The sequence below is a fragment of the Delphinus delphis genome, chromosome 12 (genome assembly GCF_949987515.2).
Source record: "Delphinus delphis chromosome 12, mDelDel1.2, whole genome shotgun sequence".
In the NCBI taxonomy this organism is placed as follows: Eukaryota; Metazoa; Chordata; class Mammalia; order Artiodactyla; family Delphinidae; genus Delphinus; species Delphinus delphis.
In genome coordinates, this window is record NC_082694.2 from 48382619 (window position 1) to 48403552 (window position 20934).

At 39.3% G+C, this 20934-nt stretch overlaps 1 protein-coding gene across 18 annotated transcripts in view; it reads left to right on the top strand.

Moving 5' to 3' along the window:
• Positions 1–5662: 5662 nt before the first annotated feature.
• The window catches only part of NRXN1 (neurexin 1), a 1121172-nt gene continuing 1105900 nt past the window's right edge, over positions 5663–20934 (top strand). For 17 of the 18 annotated variants that reach the window (XM_060026625.1, XM_060026628.1, XM_060026631.1 and 14 more), the window contains exon 1: positions 5678–6449. In XM_060026625.1, the coding sequence (XP_059882608.1) occupies positions 5678–6449 (772 nt within the window). Of the gene's footprint in view, positions 6450–20934 lie in introns of all 18 variants that reach the window. The other variant, XM_060026644.1, reaches the window with a different exon arrangement.

Sequence of the window (20934 nt, forward strand, 5' to 3'; positions counted from 1 at the left end):
ATAAAGGCCCTGAATTAAGTAGAGTATTCTTGTGATCCAAATTCACGTAATGACTGGTTAACCTTAGATAAGGTATTTTTCTGAGACTTAGCTTTACATTATTTAAAATTTCATTTTTGTTTTTTAAAACGTTAATGGTTATTATTTCATTACATCCCCAAAGTAATCCTGTAAAATAAGTTGGTACTCACCAGTACCCCTACTTCACAGTCAGGGAATCTGGATTTCAGAGAAGTGACTTCCATTGGGTCAAACAGAACAGAATGGGCTTGGAATTAATAGAAATAAGCTAGTAGTCACTCAATTCTAAAATATTTTATGTCCGTTTATTAATTTAATCTCCACAACAACAAACAGATGAATTGGGAGCTGCTAATATATCCAATTTAACAGATGAGGTGACTGAGGCATTGTAAGGTTAAGCATCTTACCCAAGGTCATAGCTGATAAATGGCAGAGATGAAATTCAAGCCCAGACAACCTGATTCTAGTTCCCACATGTTTAATTACTTGACCACAGTGTCTTTCTGAAGCCAATAAAAATAATAAAACTTGTTCCTGTCTCCAAGTTATTTAGACTCTTTTACAAAAGTAGTGAAAGTAGAAATAGGTTTATCAAAAGGAATGAGTTCTGGTTTCTTTGGCAGGAAATGAATATTGCATTTGGAATGTATATTATTATTTCAGTACTCCTGAATTTGTCTAGTTTTTACCATTTTGCCTTATAGGGCCTAGAGGCAGAAGATAGTCTTACCTTATAGCATTTGAGGCTGAAGCTATTAGTTTTGTGATGTTGAGATCAATATGTCTGCTTTTTCTGCTCTAAAACTAACCCAGGCTAGGAATGTAATAGGGTTAGGAATTTAAATGTCCATAGGACTCAAACTATAATTTAGCCACACACTTCAGACCTCTCTACCACCTATTCTGCAAGCTCCCTTAGATTTAACTCCTTTGTCATCAAACTCAGCAATGCCTACTAGGCATGCCCAGTGATATGGTTAGAGCCTTGCATCAAGTTTCACTTCCTCCAGGCTTTACCAAAAAGAAGGAGACAGAGGGAAGAGTTAAACAGCTACAGAAGTTGGTTCAGCTCAGGATGCCCATGGCCAGGGAAGAGCACAGATGGGTCCCTTTCACATCTTTTCGGCACAGCTTAGGCAGATCGTGAAAATCTGAAGTGATCACTCAGCCCAGGGCCACAGTAAGGGGTGGGGCAGGGACGGTGGATCTGGGGGAATGCCAGCGACTGTGTGAATCTTGCCTGTCCCTGCATTCCGCGAAGAGCTGTAGCTTTTCAAGGGTTCCAAGCAGGAGATCTAAGTGCGCAAGTAAAGCCAGAGCTCATCTTAATCACCGACTCCTTGGCCCCTTCCTTTTGGCCCTGGAACACTCTCAGATACCCTCTCCCAATCACGACTAAACCCCGGAGAAGTGGAATCTCCACACAGCTTTCCGTGGGTCTAGCAGGGTCCTGGGCATGCTCAGTAGGCTACGTGGCTCTCTGGTTCCTCTCTCTCTCTCTCTCTCTCCCCCAACCACCACCCCGTGGGGGAGGGTGGGTGGTGACAAGTTAGAAGCACTTGCGTTAGGTCCCCGCCCCCAGGAGCGGGCTCCCACAGCAAGGGGACGAAGCAAAGGCAGAAGCACACCTCGCTGCGAAGCATCCCGACCGGGCGGGGCTGCGCCCCAGGGCTGCGCCCACCAGTATCCCAGTCTGAGGACGGCCCGCCGCTCTCCATGGTACTGCGGAGAGCTCAGCTCCGCCCTTCTCTTTCGGAAGGACAGCACCCGGCGTCACGTAACCCAGCCTTCTCGGGCTCCACGACCGCCTCCTCCTTCCCAGCTCTTTCCCTCTCCTCCCCCTTCTACTCCCCTCCTTTGCCTGTTCTTCCCTCCCGCACTCCTGGAGATAGACGCTCAAGCCTGACGCCTCTGAAAAGGCAGCAGCAGTCGCCTTCTGCACAGACCTCAGGAAATTCGCTTTGACCGATGCATGCCTCAAGCTCTGGCTCGAGCTAAGGGGGAATAACCGGGCAGGTAAAGAAGCTCAATTTGTGTTGGGGGGAGGGGATGGGGCGAGGCTAGCTCGAGAAGGATATCTTTCCCCATTGTAACCGAGCCAGCATCCGCCACAAATGCACAGGGAAGGATGGGTGGTGGGAGGGTGGAGGAGTATAGATCTTGGTTGTTTTGCATGAAGCTTTTTAAATAGATGGTAAGAAGATGAGACAGTGGAACTGGGGTAGTAACTTAAAGACTGAATGCAGTGATTTATTAGCAAAAAAAGAAAATGGGCAAGTTAGAAACCAAAGCAATAAGATACATCTACAGCTACATCTTTCTTTCCTTTCCCCATCAGCTCCATGCTGTGCCTAGCCTTAATTTGTGCAGTTGACTCCAGGCTCTAAGACACTGCACTGGTATTAGAGATGGAGCTTAGAGACTGGGCGGGAAAGCCAGGGAGAATTTTGGGTGTGCATTGGTATTGAGGGACTTTGCAAAAGCCAGGGGGAAAAGATAGGCACTTCTAAAAATTCAAAGATTTCAGGTTCTTTACTATGGTTTATTGAAAGGTGCATGGAAAGGAGTGCGTGTGTGTGGTGTGTGTTACCGTAAACATATTAAAATAAATGCAACTGCAGCTGATGACCATACTATATCGATCCTTCCAGTGGCTTGGGAATGAATTTGATTCTAGAAATGAAAGAAAAGATTAATGAGGCTGTTAGTCTGCTTCTGAATTAGAGTGCTTCTTCCTTTGGCTGCAGTGAGGTTGTTTTTCAGATCCTTTTATTTTATCCTCTAATTTGTGAACTCACTAGGTTTTCTGGGCACCTAGAGAGAATCCTTTTCTCCATATAAATACAGATACTCTGTCACACACAATGAGCTTCCTCTAAGAACTGGGAGAGTCAGTTGACCTCCGCTGTGGTAAGAATATATATGTTTTTCCCCTTCTCTTACATTCCATAAAAAATTGTCTAGGTATGCATCAGTGGAGGAGGGCAGGAGAGAGGTGTAATGAAAGGTTTTGTGATCTATGTACTATAAGTTAATAAAATAATTGGCTCCAACTGACTTACAAAAAAAAATGGTTTTCTAACACACGAGCTTGTGGATGGTTTCAAAACACTACTCTTGATCTTGAAATTCCAGATTTATTTCACAATGACTGAAAATTTCAGATGTCTGAGTCCAGTTAAAAAATGAAAGCATATTGAATAGTATGCTATCTTAGAATGATTTTTAAGAGCACTTTTTTTGGGCTTAGCATGGGAGTAGACAAGATATGGCTGCTGATTGCTGATGGTGTGGACTGTATCAGCCATAATAAATAAGCAACTGAGATCTTTATTTCCCTTTGCTAGTGGGCAGTGTGTGTGTGTGTGTGTGTGTGTGTGTAGTGTGTTGTGTGTGTGTTGAAAGAGAGAGAACCAGTCATCAATTTCATCTGGGGAGGAACTTGAAGTGGGATCCCCTAGCTTGGTGGCTCTCAGCTGACACCTGTAGGGATTGCTCTGTACTGAAGAGAAATGCTCTCAGCTCCCTCCATGGAGGAGCAGCAGCACAATGCAGTGCCATAAATTACTGCTAGTTTCAGCTTGTAGGAAAAAAAAAAGTGTTAATTGGATAGTGAGCTTCTGTGTCTAGGCAATAAATTGGTTTGTGTGTGCGTGCGTGTGTGTGTGTGTGTGTGTGTGTGTGTATGTGGTGGGAGGAGATAGTGGGAAGTGGTGAGGGAAATACATGTGTTTTCTTGACATGACCAGATGACACATTTGTGATTGTTTTTTGTCAAAATGTGAGAGTAATTTTTTGGTAAAAAAAAAAAAAGCCTTAAAAACAATTCACTATTTATGATTTCTATACCTTACAAGAACCTGTCAGGTTAGAGTTGAATAAAGAGAGGTGATTTAATAGTACCGTGAGTAATTCAAAGATATGATTTTAAATTCGAGCATCCTGGAACCACAGCAGCTAAGGTGACACACATGCCAGCTGCTGTTTTAACCACACAAATTCTAAGAGCTGACAGCCAGTAAGGACTTGAAGAGGAGTTAAGATCACTACACTGTTAGGCAAAATATTAAATACTTCACCCATCTTTAGAGGAGTTAATATTATGGCAGCTGAGACACAAATGCTGCTAAAAATAGACATCTGACTCCAGTGGGAAGTTTTCTCCTATAACGGATTATTCCTTTAATAAAAAGGAAGAAAATACTTGGTTGAAATTGAAGAGAGATGCCCAAGAAACTATCAATATTCCTTCTCTCTCTGAGAAAAATAAAATGGTAGAAATGCTATACAAATCCATGCTGGCAGCTTCCAGTCAACATTTTGATGTGCTCTGCCTGTTGTAAAATCAGCTATTAACTGAGATTTAAATAGGTTGTATTTTTATTGTCCATGTAACCAGTGCACAATACAAGCAGAAATCCCTAACAGAGCCTTTTTTTTCCCTCTCCTTCTCCTATATTTTAAAAATTAAACTTTCTCAGATATAGTAAAAGACAACATTAACCGAATCTCTATACAAACCTGGGAGGGTTACCTATTAACAGTTATAATAAACTACAAGGGTGTAATGGCTGATTGTAAGAGTGTGATATTAATTATTAGGAGACATTAGTTCTTACTTGTAGATCAGGACAAATAAGCTCCTTCCAATAAGGTTAACTCTGACTTCCTAACAGCACTAGTTATATACCTGGTTTCTGGGCTGAATAATGATTATATGATACTCTAACAGACTTTAGAACTTAATTTTTATTTTCATTCTCTGCAGATTTCTGGGTCCTTATAAAAAGACAAAATAAAATCAAAATGCATCACCGACACACAACCAATTGATATGCTGGCATCTTAGCTTGGCCTTGCAGAGGTGGAGAGGAAAGAAGAGGAGCTGTTGTGATTTCCACAGCTAACAGCTTCTGGCTATTTCACAGCATCTGTGTTTGAACCCTACTGTTGGGGAGGGACAAAGAGAAGTAAACCCAGCCTGTGAGGCCGCCGTGTGCAAGGAATTCTGCTTTGGCTACAGTGGTACTGGAAGTCCATGATATGACAGAAGAAGCAGGCCTTTGAAGCTCCTCTGGGGTTGATAAGTGGTGCCTTAAAGAGGCAAGGGGCCCCTTTCTCCCTTCTGGTTTGGGACACTACATCTGGAGGAGAAACACTTGAGGCATTACCAAGCATTCAAGGACCCTGGTTCATTGCTGGCTTCTTGTAATTGCCTGGAAAGTGTGACTCGAACTGCTTCCCTTTTGCCTGGTACCACTGATGGTACCTGGCAGATGATGGTATTTGAAGAGTGAAGCATCTGTTGACACCACCGATAAATGGATGCGTGATTGCCCTTGACGTTCTGTTGACACCTTTTCCAGAGCGTTGCTTCCAAAGTGTATCCTCCCTTTGGTCTGGAAGTTCTGTGGCTGCCCTGTACTACTGGGGTCTACGTTTTCCAGTTGGGAGGGGACTATAGGGAGAGAGGGAGGGGTTGCTGGAAGAAGAAGAAGAAAAAAAGAGCTAGATAAAGGAGGGTGCATCCCTCCCACTCCTGCCCCTCCCCTTACCCGACTTATTTCCGGATCCCTATTTCTGCATCACGGTGTCCAGGACCATTTTGACCCTGTCGGCCCCGGCACCCCCCCGCCGCACCCCAGCTCCGAGCATGGGGACGGCGCTTCTCCAGCGCGGGGGCTGCTTTCTCGTGTGCCTCTCGCTGCTGCTCCTGGGCTGCTGGGCAGAGCTCGGCAGCGGGCTGGAGTTCCCGGGCGCTGAGGGCCAGTGGACGCGCTTCCCCAAGTGGAACGCCTGCTGCGAGAGCGAGATGAGCTTCCAGCTCAAGACGCGCAGCGCCCGGGGCCTAGTGCTCTACTTCGACGATGAGGGCTTTTGCGACTTCCTGGAGCTCATCCTGACGCGCGGCGGCCGCCTGCAGCTCAGCTTCTCCATCTTTTGCGCCGAGCCCGCCACGCTCCTGGCCGACACCCCGGTTAACGACGGCGCGTGGCACAGCGTGCGTATCCGACGTCAGTTCCGCAACACCACGCTCTTCATCGACCAGGTGGAGGCCAAGTGGGTGGAGGTCAAGTCCAAGCGCCGGGACATGACGGTGTTCAGCGGCCTCTTCGTCGGGGGGCTGCCCCCGGAACTGCGCGCCGCGGCGCTCAAGCTCACGCTGGCCTCCGTGCGGGAGCGAGAGCCCTTCAAAGGGTGGATTCGCGACGTGCGGGTCAACTCCTCGCAGGCTCTGCCGGTGGACAGCGGCGAGGTGAAGCTGGACGACGAGCCGCCTAACAGCGGCGGCGGGAGTCCGTGCGAGGCTGGCGAGGAGGGCGAGGGCGGGGTGTGCCTCAACGGAGGCGTGTGCTCCGTAGTGGACGACCAGGCGGTGTGTGACTGCTCGCGAACCGGCTTCCGCGGCAAAGACTGCAGCCAAGGTAAGGCCCGACGACGTCTGAGCCCCGGGGGCCTCGGCCTGGGCAGGGCGCGGGGAGGCAGGGCGAGGTAGGCCCGGGCCCGTGCATGGGGGCTTCCTTCTCTGGAGCCTGTTTCAGATAGGGTCCCGGTGAAGACCTGTTTCGGGTGTTTCTGCCTTATCACCTCTCACAGCCCCTCCCTTGGTATCCTCGTCATGGTTGAGCAGCCCCCATTTCCAGGTTCAGTTCCTCCCGGGAGCCCGTTCTACCAACCCTACTTCCTTTCAAGGGGCAGGGAGAATGACCTCTCCTCTTCATTCCTCTGGTTCTTTGCCCAGCCGCTCCCTATCTTAATCAAGCTGGGGCACACCCGAACGTACGCTGTGCTTTTCCTCTACCACCACTAAGTCTGTAATACACCTATTTTCCCCGTATGATGCAGATAAGCATCTAGAAGATGGGGCACACGTTTGGTGAAAAATGAAGCCAGGAGAGATTCACCATGGTTGAACATCCCCACGTAGTTACTCATTGGTAAAGGACAAGGGAGACAGGATTCATAAGCACAGCTGTGCTTTTTACAAGAAAAGTGATACGACCTGCTTGCTCCTGGTTGTGGGAAAAGGTGGTGGGGCGGGAGAGGGCTTGTGAGGATTTCCTTGAAAAGAAGGAAGAGGGTTCTTGGAATTAATGTTAGTTTCTTTGGTTATGTCCAAGTCCAACATTTGTCAGTTTAATAAAATTATATTGTTTCTGTGGTTTCGTGAAATGGGAGAGGGGTCAGCTCGTGTTTTATAAACGTTAGAGATTAAATAGCATATTTTTCAATTAGCAGATGACTTGGGAGGATAAATAGTACAGAAATTTAGATGTTGCTGGACTGGGAAGCTTCTTCAGGCTAATAAACAGGGGTTGCAGATGAAGGATTGCAAGAGATTTTCCAAGGATATTCAGCTAATGATATTTACCTGAGTAGTGGAGGCCAAGCTGTAATTCCTGTTGTTCTTAGGGATTGAAACTGTGGAATTTAAAAAACTCATATCTCTATAAGTTTTATTTTCTCCCCTTTATACATAAAATTCAGTCGTTACTGTGTTTCTCCAATGTTGCTACACGACAGTGACCAAGGAGAAATATTGTTGTATAGACACAGGAAAGCCTATGAACAAAATCCAAGTGATATGAAAAAGAAGAAATATGGATGGATCTGTGGCTGGGATGTCAAGGTTTAAAGTAGATAGCTTATGGGTCAAATCAAAGCAATCAACACACGGATAAATGGCATTTATGGCTGATTTTTTTAAAAGGTGAATTGTTAAATCTGATTTTGAAAGCTGTAGTGACAAAAGCTCTATGTATGGTTGTATTTTATTGTATGTCTTCTGTTGTTTTTTTTTTTTTTTTGCTGACACTGCTAAGGGGAACTAGCCCTTGTAAATCTTATTGGACTTGGCAGTCCTCTCTTACCTGACTTTAAGAGAAATGAAGACTTGATAAAATTTGTAATTGTTTAAACAGCAAAGGGAGTTAGGAAGAAAAAAAAAATCTGGTCATTAGGAGAGTTCTGTAGCCTTCATGGGCTAATGGAAAAAAAGTAAAACATTATTTCATTGCTTTCTGCCTTCACGAAGGTTTTTGTTTTCATGTATCTTGTCTTAAGTAATTATAGAAGACTGTGTATTCCATGGCCTATACTGCACTTCAGGTTGATCAGTAAATTTCCATGGATTTAGCATCAGGCTTTATAGTTATGTTTTCCAAGAATAAAACAGTACATACTTTTTCTCTACCAAATCTAACTTAATTGTAAACCATGAATAAGATAGCTGTATTTGATGGTTTGCTATAGTATAATTTGAAGTTGCATACCTCTGCACTGATAAATAGAAATGAATTAAAAATGGACATTATTAAAAAAATGGACATTATTTTATGGGACAAATTGCTCTAAGTATCCCAGTGCCACTTTAAAATACAGAGCCAGCAATTTAACGAAGAACACATGAGATGTAACTTCCTTCCTTAAATTAGGAAACAAATATGACACAATGACAGCTTGTTCTGTGTGGGAGGGTGTTTTAAATGAAAATTTTTATTTTTTTGTGCATTTTTAACGTAGGAATCCAGGGATGTGCATAATCAGGAACAGTTAAGAGTGGAGAAAGCATGGCAGAAGTAATATTTTGAAGAGAAGCAGAGTTAGATAGCTCTGAAATGCATTTTGCAAGTGGATAGCTCTTTCCATGAGATGAAGAATTTGGAATTAGATATATAATTGAACAGTATACTACCTGATGCATAAGGTAATTCAGCCCAGAAAAGAAAATCCATCAGGATAGTTCTGGAGCATTGATTCATTTTGAAAATTTGAAATGAAAACAGAGTGCAAAGATCACCACTAGTCATGAAAGGAAAACAAAAGGCTGGGTTCCTTTGATTATCACAGAAATGGGAGATGGAGTGATAAAGGCAGAGTGGTCTCCCCAGAAGGATTGGCTCCATTTTGCTTATTTTCCCTGTTTCAAGTGTGTCAAGTGACTATTAAATAATTAATTGAGAATGGCTGCCTCTCCCAACACCAATCATGTATTGATGGCTATGGATAGATGATTTCTATTCAGATGAAGTATAAACAAAGCCCTGCCTGTAGCCAGTATTTGCACTGATTGCCACATTAAAGAAATAATAATAATTTAAAAACAAATAAATCCATACTCATTAGGGAAAATTTGGAAAAAAATTAACAGCAAACATTAAACAATATTCAAATTATATCTGGTCCCAACTATAATTTTTTTTAACTTAATGAAAAAGTCTAATATTATTTTAGTTGCCTTTGTATTCAAAATACAGTAAGAATTATTAAAAATAAAATAAGAATGTTCTTTTTTTCTAGAATGTCTTTAAACAACTTATACATCTATGGATTTCTAGAATATTTTCATTTAATGAGCTCATGTTCATCCTTGCTCTATTTGTTCAGGCAGGCCTAGCAAGTTTTATTTATTTATTTATGTGGTGATGTAAAGAGAACACAAGGACAGTTATGTGTCATGATCAGTTTAGTAACAGAGCCTGGGTAAGAGCGCCAACACCCTTATTCTCAAGCCCTGTACTTATCATGTCTGCTGAATAAGATTTCCAGTTTATTAGGTTTGATATTTTTTCAGATTCAGGGATTATTCAAAAGAAAAAAATATATATATATGGCTGATGGAACAGAACTAACTTACGTGTTTTGTCCCTGAGAGTCAGCCGCAGACGTCACTATACAAGAATGTCACCATTCCCGAATGATGGATGCTTATAGGGCGCATAGCTTTTTCAGTGAATCATACCCATCTAAGTGCCCTGGGACCATTGTTATTTAATAAGTTTCTACTTAAGGAGACTAATAATTTCTTAGCAGCTTAAAAGAATTAGTGAATTCTATGGCTGCCCAGTTAAAAATGAGAATAAAACGCTGATCAGTGAGAATTTAAGTTATATGTTTTACGATTTCCAGGTCCAGGTTTTATGCATTTTAGGGTCCCTTATATGAAAATTTCATACTAGACTCTGAGTATCAATTTTATTCCTTTATTTAAGTAGCCAGAAACACATATGGCTTATGATGGCTGATTGCTTAATATCACTAAACATGACAGTGTGATAGATATCATTTAATAAAGCCTCTGCTTTCTATGACTTTACTGATGTGGCCAGACGGACAGCCATATTCACTCACTCATTTATTCATTCATTCCTTTCTTTGTTCAACAAATACTAAGTGCTTTGTATGTGCCTGAATCATAGGCCCAAGCAATACAATTGTGAGTAAGCTCTCAGAAATAGTTCCTACCTTAATAGGAAGGTAGAAGCCTCACATTTCTTTGCAGAGGCACAGTAATTAAAAAATAAATACATGAAAACTTTAAATGATGGTATGTATTTTGAAGGACAGGTATATGGTACTTTGAGAACTTTAAAGTAGTGTGAACAGACCTAATAAAAAAAAATTGTTCCTTAGGGGTGATATTTAAACTAAAATCTGAGAGTTGAGAAGGAATTAGCCAGGTAAAGGCAGAGGAGAAATATTAGGTCAGAAGCCTGGGGCAGGAGATGGCATGGCACATTCAAACAACGGAGGGAAGGCCCTTGAGTATGGAGCTCTTAGACAGAGGAGTAGTGCCAGGTCATGTAGGGCCTTCTAGCCCATGTCAAGGATTTTAATCTTTATTGTAAAATGATGAAATGTAAAATGATGAAAAAGCAATGGAGGGAGTTTAGTGTGGAAGGTAAGGAGGAGGGTATCATTATCAAATTTACATTTCACAAATGTCACTGACTACAGTGTAGAGACCAGATTGATAGGGGCCTAGAGATAAAGAGGAAGCATGATTTTCTGTCAGTCAACAACATTTGTTAAGCACACACTGTAAACTGTAGACTGAACCAGGGGACATAGAGGAAAAGATTCTTTCTCTAAGGAAGTTAGAATCTTTGTGAGCTTGGTTATGTATAGAACTCTAAGGCCACTTGTTGTTTGGAACACTGTGGCTCTACTTGTAAAATGCGTTGTCTGAACCCTTTATGTGGATTATCACGTGGTTTCTCTCAGATATCCCCATCGAATCTGTAGGCTCCTGGAGCACATGGGCAGTGCCATACTTTATTATACCCCCAAGTACCTCGCTCAACATGCCTTCCTTCTGACAGTATATATTGATTGATTGATTCTAGGCTTTCAATATTTTAACAGCTACAATAAAGGGAAATACTACATAGATACTTATAATTTTCATAAGGTTAAAAAATTGTAAGTAGTTACCATATAGGTAGGTACTAGAGAAAAATGATTCAGAGATTTTGCCAGTTTTGTTTGAAGCCTACCATCTGAGGAAAAGGTGGATCACCTGTGCTGAGAAAGCTTTGAGTGGAATGGATAAATTCATAATTTTGATTTAGATAAAATGTTCTGGGAAGCTCTTAAAGCATAACAATGATCTATCACAATAAGCTTATCTTGATTATAAACTAATAATCAAAACTGAGTTACCATTCTAAAATGCCACAGATGAGGTTGAATGTGTGATTTTAACTATTCTGAGATGCAGTTGAATTATGTAGACTGTGGGACCATGCTGCCTGGTTTAAGTGGGCACACTCAAATTTTATTCCTCAATATTGTCATCTGTGAAAATGGTATAATAATAGTACTTACTTCACAGGGCTCTTATCAAAATTAAGCAGGTGACTTCATGTAAAGCTCTTAGAACAGTGTCTGGCACATAGTAAATATTCTGAAGTACCCACTTGCTTTTTTTGTTACTATTATCACCACTACCATCAGCACCACTACTTCTACTGATACTATTTTCTTTAGGGCTACTGTCAAGCAAAATTCAAATATGGAACATTTTCTTTTTCATTTAAAAGGAATTCTAATGTAATAATGAGGCTTGCTTGATTAGCCCAAAAGTTTCAGCTTATAAAGAAAAGCAAAGAGTAAACACATTGAGCCTCTATTTCTGTTTCACACAGCTGTGCTCTAATGTTAACCATGTCTGGTTGTGATTCAAAATATTTAAAACATCATATTCTACTTGATAATTTTTATTATGATTAAGTGAGCCTTTAACACAAAGGCATTTGTAAAAACTGTCACTTTCCATATAAACTAATACCTTTATCCATCCCAATCCTATACTTAGTGATTTTTACTATATTTATCCTAATGTATAGGTATAGATATCTCATGGATCTATCCTATTTATATTTTGTCTTTGAGGCTTTTTGATAAGTTAAAGTTATTTACGTGTATGTTGCAGAGAAGCTAGGATACTTGAGCTTTAAAAAGCTCAAGAAAGATTTCTTATAGTTATAAACAGATTATATTTTTAGTGTAAAATCATATATGCTAGTAACATCATGTTCCAGTTTTGGATAGCATTAAATGAAGTGTGATAATTAAATGGTCATTTAAGGAATCCCTGATAGACTGCAAAAAGGACAGGTACTGTATAATATTTCTGTTATTCTTAGCTGCATTCTGAGTATTAGGACCCTGAGCCACACTGGTTTCTGAAAACAGGAACCACATTCCATATCCCTTTCTCAGTGAGCAGTTGGTGGCTACACCGTTCGTAGGGTTAACTCCTATAAATATACACTGAAAATTAGGCCTTATTAAGATATTCAGGTTTTATTTTATTATGGAGATAATAAACCTATTATTAGAAGTTGTTACGCACGCACACTGTACTTTCAAAACATTGCACAAGTAAATTTGACGTAATTCAGAATAAATCATTTTTGCATTCCAAAAGATTTTAGTTCATTATGCATCACAGTATTATGCAAAACCCTTATACTTTTTCCTTGTGTACTTCTCTATAATTTTATGGCTCAGTCCCTTTCTATTACTTGGAAGTGCAGGAATAGGTAAGTGTGTGTGGTCCTTGCTGAGTAGTAAGTCTTAAAATGTCTGAATTAAGTTTTGGGAAAAAAAGGTTTTTTTGTTAGTTGCTTTAGAGCTCTTCAGAAATTGCACGGCTTTTTGGTTTTCTCTCTTAAGCATGGAGTCCATGTATTCCCACTTGAATATGCGAATGGGTCCAATGCTCTCTCAGATTCTTTTCCTACAGTGTTATCGTTTCCACAATGTGTGTAAACAGAATGTGGCATGGGGTCTGAAGAACTAAATTCCAGGTGTGGCATTGCCTCTAAGTTGCTTTTAAAAGTAGAGTAAAGCTGCTAATGTCCTAATTTCAATTTCCAAGATTGCAAATTGAGAAACACCTCATCAGACTACTTCTGATTGTGAACCCCTGCTAACCTACCTCAAAGAGTGTTTGTGAGTAGCTGATACATGTGAACTCTCAGAAAAGCTTGAAAATTTAGAAGAAATATCTAATGGCAGCAGCATAGTGGCTCTAGGATTTGTGAATGTTAATAGTGAAAATGTTAAACTTGGTTCTGTAAATCTACTTTGAGGTCATTTTAGATGAATTTTAGATCATTAACACTCAATAGTAGGTGTAAGATTTGGTGGGGTTCTCTTAGTACCTATTGACACATCATATAGACAAGCTGAATAAAGAGGGCAGTGGTCCCCTTGTTCCTCCTGTGTGAAATCTAAACAAATGAAATTAGTAATTTAAGGTAGCAGCTGTATGAGTACGTATTGCATGATTCTATTTATGTGAAGTTCAAAACAGACACAACTAATCTGTGGTGATAGAGGTCAGAATAGAAGTTACCTTTTAGTAGTGTTGATTAGAAGAGGACACAGTGGAGCCTTTGGCATGATCTGGGTGTAGTTACATGGGCATATATATTTGTAAAGATGCATGTATTATACACTTAAGATTTATGTACTTTACTGTATATAAGCTCTACCTGAAAAAAAAAAAATCCTTCAGATTGTGAAAGGAATGTTGCTCAATGAATACTAATGCACTGAAAACGTATAAAAAATTACTTACAAAGGGGTCCTTAATGTAAATCCATATTTACAAATCTTAGCAAAAGAGTCAAATATTTGTAACATAAATTTCAGGGAGCAAGTGTATTTATATATGAATACATCTAAGAGAAAGGAGAGGGAGTATTGTTTTAAATACCTTACAACCTTTGAACTTGTTTCCAATTTCTTGTGCTTTTATAATGAAGATAAAACGTAGGTTCTTATTTTACATTTTCATCTGTTGAGTGAAAGTCTTACCAATACATTCAAGCAATGTATGTTTTCTAATTAGAACAACTCAACTGCTGGTATTTTAGGTAATTAGTAATCAGTAAGTTGTAAAAGCTCAAATATTTGAATGAGTGATTGGATATTGGAAAAAAAAAAATCACTAGCCCAACTATACTGTCTAAATCTACAAATATACATGATTTCCCCCCCAAAATATTAGGCATCAAATTGTTTCAAAAGATGCACTAGGCACCCCTACTTTAACGGTGCCATAAGCACTTCTTGAATGTGAATACAATTTAACATCATTCTGTTTAGAATCACATTTATTATACTTACTATTTAGTGTTTACTGAGTGAAAGGCATTGTATACAAAGTATACATAGTATACTTTATCTGTTTTACCTCACTTATTCCTGCAACATCGTACTTGATAGGTTTTATAAAATTCCCCTTTTACAAATGTTAAAACTATGTATGTATTAGAAAAGCTAACTTGCCAAAAGTTCCATAGCTCGATGGCAGAGATGAAATTTGAGCCCAGGTGTGTCTGTTGCCCCAGCAGGCAACGCTGTCCATTATATGACAAAACCTGTGTGTTTTAACAGGCAGGTAATGGCTGCTGAAAATGTATTCACTAGTTGTTAACTTGGTGCTAATTTGAATGGCCGATTTATTATAACGCCTTCAGAATTGAGGATTGTGGCAGACCCTTACATTCAGTGCCATTTCCTAATGTCGTGATAGTAAAGAAATGGATTAGCTTGTCAGGATTCATCACACTTTGTTTCTATAATGCTTGCTTATTTGCTTCTTTTGTTGGCCTTCTATTCATATTCTGCTTAATAGGTTGATTCTACTCTAATGTAACCAGAAGTAAAGCCCCGGTATATTGCATCTAAAGAATATTACAACTAATTCTTGATCTTTTGAATGAAAATATATAGTTTTCAGAAAACAAGCAACACAATTTTCATCTATTTCAGATTCTAGGAGATAAAATTATTGAAAATATCAAAGTCCATGGTGATTCAGCACAAATGTAAAGACCTAGGCCGGTTCCCTAAGCAGACCCTTTGTGAGAGTTGCTGAGTCAGAACATGGTTCTGCTGAAGATATAGATGATGGTACGCTGGGCATACTTAACTGAAATTACATAATGAGAAAATAGTGTCTCTTTTTGCACAAGTGAGTTTGGCTTCCCAACACATTGCCTAAATTTGAACTTGGGAGTACTTCTTAGAGTTAGAAAGATATATTATCTATGCTATTTCTGGTATATATGAGAAACTATTATTGGAAAGAAGTGGGAGGGAAGTAAGACTGACCTGGTAAGATGAAGTGCTGATCTGGACTCTTGTCTAGTTACTTGTGCTCAAAACTATCTGGACTGTAATTAGAAATACATTGATGCCACATGATGGGAACAAGTGCTACTTCAAATAGCATTTTCTCAGGTCGGTTCCCAGGAGGGATCTGGTGGTCTAAAAGTTACAAGAGGTGCTGCCAAGAGAACAGTTGCCTCACTAGCATCCTAACATCAGGAGGGGCTTTCTGTGTTTAATTATAGACATAATGAATTCTGTATGGATGGCAATCCATAACAGAAGCAGCACTGATCACAGCTTAGGAGTTACTGTGGTTTGTGACCTCACAATACCTGGCCTTGTATGTGGAACCAGCTAAGCTTAGGTGTTACTCAGACGTTGCTGGATTCAGCAGAATGAACCGCCCCAGTCCAGCAGAGGCAAGGAAATTAAAGACTCAGGTTTTTCTTCTAAGTAATGATGTCTCTCTATAATTAAGCATGCCTGGAGTCTCCTTAGGGAAGTAGCTGGCATGGCAGCATATAACTATAGCTGCCATATGGAAGACACTACCTTCCAGCTTAAGCTCTTCGTCTTGAGTGCAAAATTGATTTTCTTCTGCAAATAATGTAGTTATTTATTTAAAGTTACTATATGTGATGTTTAAGGTACTAAATGTTTAATTTATCCAGTTGAAAACATTGTAAAAATAGGAAGTTATATATTGCATTTCATGACCCAAATGCACAATTACATGTGTAGGAGGATACATTTATGAACCCCTATTTTAAAAATTGGGCCAACTTTCTGTTAAATAAAGTATTGAGATTTTAAAATAATGAGAAATTTGTTTTTGATACATAAATGTATGTCTGTGTATATGCATATAAACAGAGATATACACAAAAATATGACGTGTACAAGAAAATTACATAATATAAACAGAGAAGGATATTATTTAAAAGTCTTAGAAATCATATTAAAATCCTCAAAAATATATATCGGTTAAACATATCATTAAAATGTCTTTATGGTTTAAAATAGCCTATATATGTATTTTTTCTATACAAGACCTTAGAAACCAAAAAAATGTATCCTTAAAGTATGACAAATGACTTTCTGTGATCAGGCATAGTGTTAAGAGATTTTGAGGTTTTTGCAAAGTAGCATTTTCATACTATTGATTAACAACATCCCAACTGTACCTGGGGGTTGTATGAAAGACTAAATGTATTGTTTTGCTCTAAGATTTCTCTGACAGTTACCAAGAGTAAGTTACTTTGATGAAACTTTATTATTATAAAATAATAATAGTTATTATTTAACTATCTTTTGGAATGAGCCACAGTTATGTTCAAAAAGGTGAAAAAAGTTAAGCTAATATTAATAATGACTTCTTTAAAACTTTCATACATAAGAAAACCAGGAGGTTAAACTTACTGAGCTCCCAGTGAGTTCAGTATAAGCTAAGACCACCACAGGAATATTTTGAAACTGCCAGCCAGTTTTTTAAAAAGTCAGTAATAGCCCCCAAACCTCTTTTACCAGAGTAGGTAGGGAATCTATACAAAATTTTGTTTTTAATATTTAAATGAGGCATTTATAAGTTTCAGAACATGCCTCGTTGGTCAGTTTCTATCATTATATGGGAATTTTTTTGGTATATGCATCATTAGTTCTCTCTTCCTCTGGCCTTTTACACCTTTGTTCAGATTAGAATGGTTGAGTTAAAACAATATGATTTTTTTCTACCACAATTTATATTTTTTTGACTCAAATAACATTTAAAGTTTTTTTTTTTTTTTTCCATGAATTGTATCCACTGTTTCTTCTTCTTCAGCTCTCTACCTTGACTTCCTTCATCAAAGTACAGGCAGAGGTAGAGCTTCATGAATTAGAATAATTCTTCATCTGGGGATGGTGACCCTCTCTGACTGTTAGCGAGAGCTGTCCCCTTTCCCAGAGGTCACTGGAAATAAAGAAAAGTGATGGGTGCCTCTCCCTCCCCCAGACTCAGGACATTATTCATCCTGGACAAAGTCCCTGTTTGCATGACACAGAAAATGTGTTTCATCCTGAAACAGAGGCAATATAGATTTTTGGGGCCAGATGTATAATCTTGGCGTGTCTTCTGCCCATAAGAGATGAAGGGTGGAAGGATGATGAGGCCTCAGGGAAGCTGTGAAGCTTGGGATGTGTGATAATTGAGAAAATGAGACAGAAGACTGAGAAAGAGGAACAGGAGATAGGAAAAAAGAAGATGATTGGGGAAAAAGGAGTGTTGGAAAAAAAGGTTAGTTGAGAGAGAGTGGAGAACTAACAGAATTTGAAACAACCAGAACATTGAGAGCTGGTGACTTAAAATACAAAAAATCGCATATCTGGTTAGTGGAGGAGAGAACAAGAATATACATTTCTTGGCTTCTAGTCCTGGTATTGAGCTGAAGGCAAGCATAGGGGGAAGAAGAAGACAAGGATAAACATATTATTGTCTACAATTCAGTCGTAGAAACTATAATCATTCTTTGTCTTTGGCAATGCGTCATTGGGCTTCTTCCTACTAATACCAATAAGAACAACAACAATAGCAAAATTGTACATAACTCATACTCTGTGTCAGACACTATTTTAAGTTCTTTACACATATTAATTCATTTAATTGTCCCCACAAACCTACAAGGTAGGTGCTATTTTCTCCATTTTAAAGATGTGAAAACTGAGGCCCACTAGGAATTTGCAAAGCTGGTATTCTAACCAAGCCTGCATGACTCCTGAGGCTATGCCCTGAACTTGTAATTCCTTCTTTTTTAATATTAAAATAATGACTGTGTATCCTCTGTACACTCTTTCACGTGTAAGAATCTCCCCTGTGTTTAAAAGATGCCTGTATAAGCTAATACAATTTCATATTTATTTTTCTCCCCCTCTCTTAGTATTCCATTTAAGTGTTTAATAACTATTTCTGGGCAGAATTTCTTCCTTAAATTTAATGAAAATCCTTTCTCTGCTGACATTAATTTATTCTTGTTATGTCCTCAGTGCAAATAAAATTCACATCGTCAGTATCTCCTTGAGTTATCTTAATCTGCCTAAGAGAAAGAGTACTGTTTTCACTGAACTAAAACATTTCAGATCTCCCTTCTGTGAAACTGGTCTGACATTCAGCCTCCTTCTCCTAGTAACTGCCTGCTTTATTTATTTTACTCACTATTGCTCCGATTCACTAATACTCTCCCAAAGGTTAGTTCCCAAAATGTATTGCAGTCCTCTTGATATGTTCGTTAGCATTGTTGCACTTTCATGGACTCTCTAACCGTTCCTCTCCCTTCTGTCTGACTTGCTAATTTCCTTTTATACCTTGGACATGGCATTGGCAAGGGCTTCATAAAATCCTTGGTAGGTTGTTGTTACCTGGTGGTTAAAAAAAAAGGTCTCTGTCATTAGTGTCTGTAGATCTGGCAGTCCAGGATTGTGTAAAGGGAAGAGTCTTGATAGCATTGCATTTTTAAGCCAGAAAAGTAGGCCAGAAAAATATGAGCTGACAAACAGAAAAAAGAATTTGGACTAAGAAAAATGAACAGTGGTTGCCTGGTCCACAGAGCGCTAACCAATGGAAATGGATTTGAACCAGATTGTGTTGAGGTAGGCCCAAGGAAAGAGTAAACAACATTTGCTTGTAATTCTAGTATAACTGTGAGAACAGGCCAGCGGAAGTGGTGGGCAAATTTCTATTCCTGGAGATCCTTAACAATAGCTTAGACAGACAACTGCTGCTCTTAAATTGTTTAAGATGTCCCTTCTTCTGATCAGAGGCCTGGACTAAATGACCTTCAAAATACATTTTCAGCTCATAGTTATGTAAATAATTGTACTTTTGGGAAAACTTTTAACATACGAATCTTCCAAGTATGAGATAGAAATAGCCCAAGACAACACCCACCCCTAAAAAAAGCTCCCCCAAACTACCCCCTGCCAAAAAAAGAAAAAAAAAACAACAAAAAAACAGAGAATCTATTTTAAGAGTGTCTGAAGTTAAAATTCACACATTCATTTGAGTAAAATATGGCACCAACTGCTACAGAGCATAAATTACTTCCCCAGTTGCCTTAACTTGCTGTGCTGCATACAGGTGTCCCTGGAATCCACTCTGGGCGGGCTCTCTGCGCATATGCTTCTGTTTGCCCTGAGCCAGCTGCCCTTGTAGTCCTCTTTACCTGGTGGATTGCCCCAGTTTCATGTTTCCTTCAACGTGGTTGAGCTCGAGTTACAGCTGCTGCCTGTATCTCAACGTACCTTGTACTTGTTCATGCTGCCATCTCCAGGGTATCCTCCTGGTACTGAATCCACATCCACCAGGTGTGATATTTCTGCCCTGCCACCTCACTGCAGCACATTTGAGTGGTATCACTCCCATATCAAGCCTTTTATACTCTGGGTCATTGCTCTTCCTCTGGGAAATACAGCTTTGGATAAAAGGGGTTTTAGCACTTGTGTGAATTCTTCCTGGAGAAGGATGAGATGAAAGGGCGAAAAATAGTTTTTGAGCTAAAAACAAAACAAAGAAAATAAAACCAAAGCAACAACCATTCACAACATTAAGAACACTTTTTTATGGGTACTCTGTAATGTCCATGGTTTCTTAGTACAGCCAGTTACACAAACCAGAAATCTAGCTTTATCTTTGACCCCTATGTTTTTGTCCATTCATGAATTCATTCATAATTCCAAAACCACTCACTAAGAAGCTGTCCTACACAAGACGAGATGTTAGCTCTTAACATCTCAGAGATGTTAATTCACCTTTGTGTTCTCAGCAATTTTGAAGTTAGGCAGCACAAATGAAAAGTGTTGAGACCTAAATACAAGTATAAAAAAATCAGGGATCAAAACTGTGAATAAATCTCACTATTAATCGTAGTATATGAAGATCTATAATAGGGTACACATGTGTGCCATTAGTGATATTATTAATGATATCCTCAGTTGTAAAAATGAGCCTTTTTGAAAAATGCAGTATGCCTATGAACAGTGAGAAACATAAATCCTTTTAAAAATTGCACTTAATGGATTGTTTCACACTCTCAATTAAGTCACCATAATTTCAAATTACTCTAATCATTAGATTCTTTTATATTAAAAGGAAACAGTTTATAGTAAGTCTTCAGAAAGTTACAGAGGATGTGTAGAAAAAGCATTGGATTAACGAATACTGAGTTTGTTTTTTCCTTGTTTGATGACAAGGAAAACCAGGAAACTTGACTTTTTTTTTTTTTTTTTTTTTTTTGGTGAGACACTGTGTTTGGTCACCACTGGTCTAAGAATTGAAAGGGGGAACAAGTCATGTTCTAGTGGAGTAGGCTGGCAGATACATGCATAAATGATTTCAATATAATGCATTAAATACTGTCACAGAGATGAATATTTAGTGCTACTAGAAGTCAGAAAATAAAGGGACTAATCATGTACCTTCAATGACTAAGTTCACTTGATTCATAGATACATTGTCACTGATACACATTA